This window comes from Tupaia chinensis, unplaced genomic scaffold (genome assembly GCF_000334495.1).
Source record: "Tupaia chinensis unplaced genomic scaffold, TupChi_1.0 Scaffold000147_1, whole genome shotgun sequence".
Taxonomy (NCBI): Eukaryota; Metazoa; Chordata; class Mammalia; order Scandentia; family Tupaiidae; genus Tupaia; species Tupaia belangeri.
In genome coordinates this window covers 10315-16043 of record NW_006159617.1, presented here as the reverse complement: position 1 = coordinate 16043, position 5729 = coordinate 10315, and the positions used below count along the sequence as shown (strand labels likewise).

General features: G+C 36.0%; 1 protein-coding gene across 1 annotated transcript; it reads left to right on the top strand.

Annotated features, from left to right (window-relative positions):
- The first annotated feature begins 3931 nt into the window (after window positions 1-3931).
- LOC102478536 (olfactory receptor 6C6-like) lies at window positions 3932-4870 on the top strand. Its single transcript, XM_006145504.1, has one exon. The coding sequence runs from the start codon at window positions 3932-3934 to the stop codon at window positions 4868-4870; it is 939 nt and encodes a 312-aa protein (XP_006145566.1).
- The last annotated feature ends 859 nt before the right edge of the window (window positions 4871-5729 follow it).

Sequence of the window (5729 nt, the reverse complement as noted above, 5' to 3'; positions counted from 1 at the left end):
GATAGGTTTTTGCTATAGGGCACGTGTGCTCGCCAGAAAGACAGAGAGAGACAGAGACAGAAAGTGAGAAATCAGCTCCCAGGGGGATGGCCATGCTGCAATCCCTTCTCCTCTTGGGATCTTGGGCACGCATGCACACATGCCCGGTGTTAGTTTAAGCTGCTGGGTCCGAATCGCTGTCGACTACATGGGAGTCCAGCAACATAGCCATTACACTAACTTCTGGTCCCAGAATAAAGAGATCTTAAGAACACAATATGGGTTTACTAATTACACATAACAAATACTAAATAATGTCTGTGTGATACAACGATAATGTAATGATATCTTAAAAATACTGAGAGAAAAATAGCCAGCAATTAGATTGTTATATGCAGCAATCTGTCTCTCTCTGATAAATGCACATGCCCTATACCAAAAAAATTTCTAAAAAAATGAAATAGAATTTAAAGGCATTGTAGTTAGAAAATTAGTAATGAGAGTTTTTAAAAAACACCACAAAATGAAGAAACAAGTTGAAGGCACAAGTTGAAGGCAATATTTGTAATCAATGATGGTTGGGGTCAGGAATAAAACTAAAAATCTGTGAAACTTGGGCCAACTGGGGGCTTGGTATTTGGGGCAGCTGAATCCTACATGGTCAGTTGCAAATCTGAGTCCCAGGCCTGGCAGCTTTAAAAACATGCTGGGCATGGATGCATGTGAGCTATAGTCTGGAAAGACTAAATGGAGGAGAGAGGTTTATGGCATGGCTACCTCCATTGGGCATGCCTTCTAGTTTCCTTTCCCTCTCTGTCTTTCTCTCTCCAGTGAGCACCCATGCCCTCTAGTAAACAAAAAATTAAAAGAAAAACAAAGAAATATCTGTGAAACTGTAAGAAATGGATTAGCAACCTATAATTAAAACCAGCTGAACATCACAGTATATAAAATAGCTGAGGATGGGGGCCAGCAGGTGGTGTGGTGGTTAAGGTGCTGGACTCCCACATGGCCAACCATGATTTCAATCCCTGACCTTGAAAAATCACACTCTCTGTGTGTGTGTGAGTGGTGGCTTGAAAATCACAATGTGAGTGTGTATGTGTCCACACCTCAAATCCCAAGAGGGGACTGGAAGAGAAGGGATTGTGGCATGACCATCTCCCCATTACCCAGAGGGTAATTTCTCACTTTCCCTTGCACTGTATCTTTCTCTCTCTGGTGAGTGCATGTGCCCTAGGCAAAAACCTAAACAAATGAATAAATAAATAAATAATATCTGAAGATGAATTTCAACCTTATTTTTTATTAGAAACACGTAATTCACATCATTATAAGGAAAATGTTTTGAGAGAACTTGGAATTATCCATAACTCCTGCATGAAAAACTGGGAAGGATGGGGGCTATCTAAAAAAAAAAAATTGTTATTAGTAATTGGACAGATTAAGACAAGGACAATTTATCTAAAGTGTTGACTAAGAAACTGAGTAAATGCTCGGTGTTTTTGACTTCTTCATACATCCGGGAAGGTGAAAACGGAACATGTCAGAGGAGCCTTGGTGAACACCTCTAGTTTTGTAGAAAAAGAACAAGCTTGAATGGACCTACACTGACCAAATCCAGGGTAGGCTAGCATCAAAATAAATAATAACAGTCATGAAAATATTGGAAACTGTGATTCTATTATGATGTAAATAATTAGCCTCTGACTTAAAATTCATTTAAGTACTAAAATGCTTACATACTATTCAAAATATCAAAGCACATATTAATGACAAAGGTCAAAGAATAGCCTTTATGTGGAAAAGTCTGCAGATTGCAAAATGAATCAATAAATCAAATAAAACAATAGTAGTAATAAAAAAAAGAAATGGTGCAATGTCTGTTCAGACTCAATGAGAAGACAGCCTTGCGTCTGCAAAATTAATGCCAAATGCTAATAAATTGAATTTAACTATACAGAACACTATGCGATTCTGAACTACATCCTTTTCCCTATAAAGGTTCATACGGAGACATGAATTTGTGAAAAGTAAATAAGTGGTTTGGCCCTTGCCATGGTACGTGCTGTCTTGGTATTGATGGTTCCGTGTGGCTATGCAGTAACACTACTGTTCTGGGTAAGAGAGTGGGGACTGAATGTCCAGGAATAAAAGTTACTGCTGCGTTTTCGTAAATTTTCTTTAAGTTTTTGATTCTTTAAAAATAAAAATAAATAATCATTTAACTCGTGACAACCCTTTCCATCCCAGAATTTTTGAGTGACAACCAAATTAATGAAATCCTAATACATTTTGTATGAAAGCAAGAGAGAAGTTAGTGATGGGTAAATGCTGTTAATGAAGTGATCCAGGACAGAGAAATGCTTGAAATTTTTGTTAGTATTCTATATGGCATTTAAAGAATTACTAGATGGGTTTTGAAAAACTATTTCTTCAGTTTTATAGTTAAAGAAATTTACTGTGTGAGGCCAGTAAATGGCAAAGTGGTTACATCCCTGGACTCCCATTTAGTCGACAGTGGTTTGAGTCCCGGACCCGGTGGCTTAAACTCACGCTGGGTGCGTGTGCGTGCATGCCCAAGATTCCATCTCTTTCTCTCTCTTTTTAAATTTAATTGGTACATCCTGAATGCCATTCTCTAGAGAACATTTCTTTGTCTTTCTTTTTTTTTCACGTAATTAATCCCCTTGAGTCATTTAGAAATAAAATGATAAAACTAGCTTTGATAAGTGTATAATTGGAAACATTGTAACTTTTTATAATAAAATTTAGGTTTCTTTTGTTTGAGATTTTTAAAACCATTTCTTCACTTAGTGCATTGCATTTACATTTTAAACTACAATGGAGATGTTTTTCTAGGCGTGTTACCTAGAGAAAAAAAGAGAAAATAAATCTTATCTGACATAAAACAGAATTGTAATTGAACTATCTATAAATTCAGGTCCTATGTTTTTAAGTGAGAGAGGTGAGAAGTGCTAATGAAGACATAGAATTTTAAGAATCCATCTCTGCTTTGAACTATTTTCAAGAACAGTATTGGAACTAAATTTTCTCTTAAAATAGTATAATATTTTTATAACATTATGAAAATTAGAATATTCATTTCTTATTTGACTCTTTTTGTCTATTCTACTCCTATAGAGAGAAAATTCTACCAATACATCTTGCATGTGGTAAGTCACCTGTAATTTGGAATAAATATGTAGAGCATAAATGAAAGCAATTCTGCAATCCAAGTCAAGCAATTTGCACTGACATCTGAACTGTCAGATTTATTCTATATTAATTTAGATGCAAGTTTTCACTGGAAGGAATAAATTTAATGCAACCGTTTATGAAAAAAATGTTGTATTTGAGATGAGACAAAAGTAACAAATAAGAGAAATATAGTAAAGTAAAAGTGAAAGAGACCTCATTGGAGCAAAATAACAAATTGCGTATGTTACAGAACTTAAATCACAGGGAAATGTTCTCTGTACATTCCTTTAAAAAGAGTTTAAGTCTATTTGAATGACTTTGAGGAACCTCCATATTGTTCTCCACAGTGGCTGGACCAGTTAACATTCCCACCAACAGTGTAGGAGTGTTCCCCTTTTGCCACATCCCCACCAACACTTATCACTTTTGATATTTTTAATCTTTGCCATTCTGATCGTTTTATAGATTAAAAATATCTAGATAATTCATGTCAATTGATAGTGACAAAATTGTCTAGATTTTTCTTCATGAAGAGTTTAGTGATATAAAGATAACTGGATTAATAGAACAATCAACTAAAGGATGCTTAGGTTAATCTACGCTGCAATCATGGACCTTACCAATGTGGATAAACTTTGTAAAACTATTCACATTACTGTACATGTTTTTCTATATATTTAGCTGTAAACTATAGTTATTTCTGTTTTTAGAGTTGTTTTTCTATGTCTGTTTAGTAGGACTCACATTTGATATGAACAATCAGTCAAAGGAGATAGAATTTATCCTCTTGGGATTTACAGATGACCCACAACTGCAATTCGTGATTTTCATATTTCTCTTTCTCAACTACATCCTGAGCGTGATGGGAAACCTATCTATCATCCTCCTTACGCAGCTGGATCCCCGTCTCAAAACTCCAATGTATTTTTTCCTCAGAAATTTCTCCTTCCTGGAAATCTCATTAACAACTGTCTGTATTCCCAGATTCCTAATAGCCATAATAACTAAGAACAGAGTCATTTCCTACAATGAGTGTGCATCTCAGTTATTATTTTTCCTTTTGCTAGGCGTTACTGAATTTTACCTGCTGGCTGCCATGTCTTTTGATCGCTATGTAGCAATCTGTAAACCCCTACATTACCCAAACATCATGAGCAACAGACTGTGCTACCAGCTTGTACTCAGCTCATGGACAGCTGGCTTTCTGATTACGTTTCCACCGCTGGTCTTGGGACTGAAACTGGAATTCTGTGCCTCCACAGAAATTGATCATTTCATATGTGACACATCCCCTGTCTTGCAGATTTCTTGCTCAGACACTCATCTGCTAGAACTGATTTCATTTGTCTCTGCGGTTGTAACACTGGTGATGACATTTCTGTTAGTGATTCTTTCCTACTCGTACATTATCAAGACCATTCTAAAAATCCCCTCTGCCCAGAAAAGAACCAAAGCTTTTTCTACTTGTTCCTCTCACATGGTCGTCGTCTCCCTAACCTATGGCAGCTGTATCTTTATTTACATGAAGCCATCAGCAAAGGAAAGAGTGACTTTATCCAAAGGTGTAGCTGTCATTTACACCTCAGTGGCACCTTTATTAAACCCTTTTATTTACACTCTAAGGAACCAGCAAGTGAAACAAGCCTTCAAGGATACACTCCAAAAGATTTTCTTCTTTTTCAAAAAATGAGGAAAAGAATTTAATATAGTAGATAAAATAGTAAATGCTATATAATCATGTTCTAAGTTTACTTAATATGTCTTTGAATTAATTTTCTCATATTTTTTTTGAAATTTTTTGCTATAGTGTGGATGCACTTGCCAGAGACAGAGAGAGACAGATAGAAAATGAGAAATCAGCCCCCAGGTGGCTGGCCACACCACAGTCCTTTTTCCATTCTCTCTTCTCAGGATTCTGGGCATACATACACACGTGCTTGGCATGTTTCAATCTGCCTGGTCCGGGATTGGAATCATTGTCATGCGATTCCAATGTCTTAGCTACTACATATACCACCTGCTGGGCCCATTTTTCTCATGGCATCTTTATATATATATGTTTTTAAGTCGCGTCTATTTCTTTCAAATCAGGAAAGGACTTCCTCATATCCTGGATCTGTGTTGCTAAGTATCCCTATTTATAAAATAGATGCAATAGTAATAACAATTCTTAGTTTATAAATCTATTTGAGAATAAAATGAAACAGTATGCATAAAGTGATTCTAGATCTATATCTGGCCAAGACTAAACTCTCAATAAATGCTAATTGGTCTTGGGGGAAAACGTTTTCTTAGTTGTGATAATATGCAACAAGACCAGTAAAGGAGGCAGGCTTCAAATTATGTCTTGAAATAAATGTATTACCAATTAATATGGTAAGTCTATAGATCGCCAATTTTGACAGAATAGAACCTGCTCAGTTTGCTTAAATAAAATTCCATGTTGTCATTGTTAAAATATCTTTCCATTCTCCTGGATTACACTCCAGAAACATGGATTGCAGATGTTTCCAAGGAAGGTGGTTCCCACTAGCTGATTTTTTTTTTTT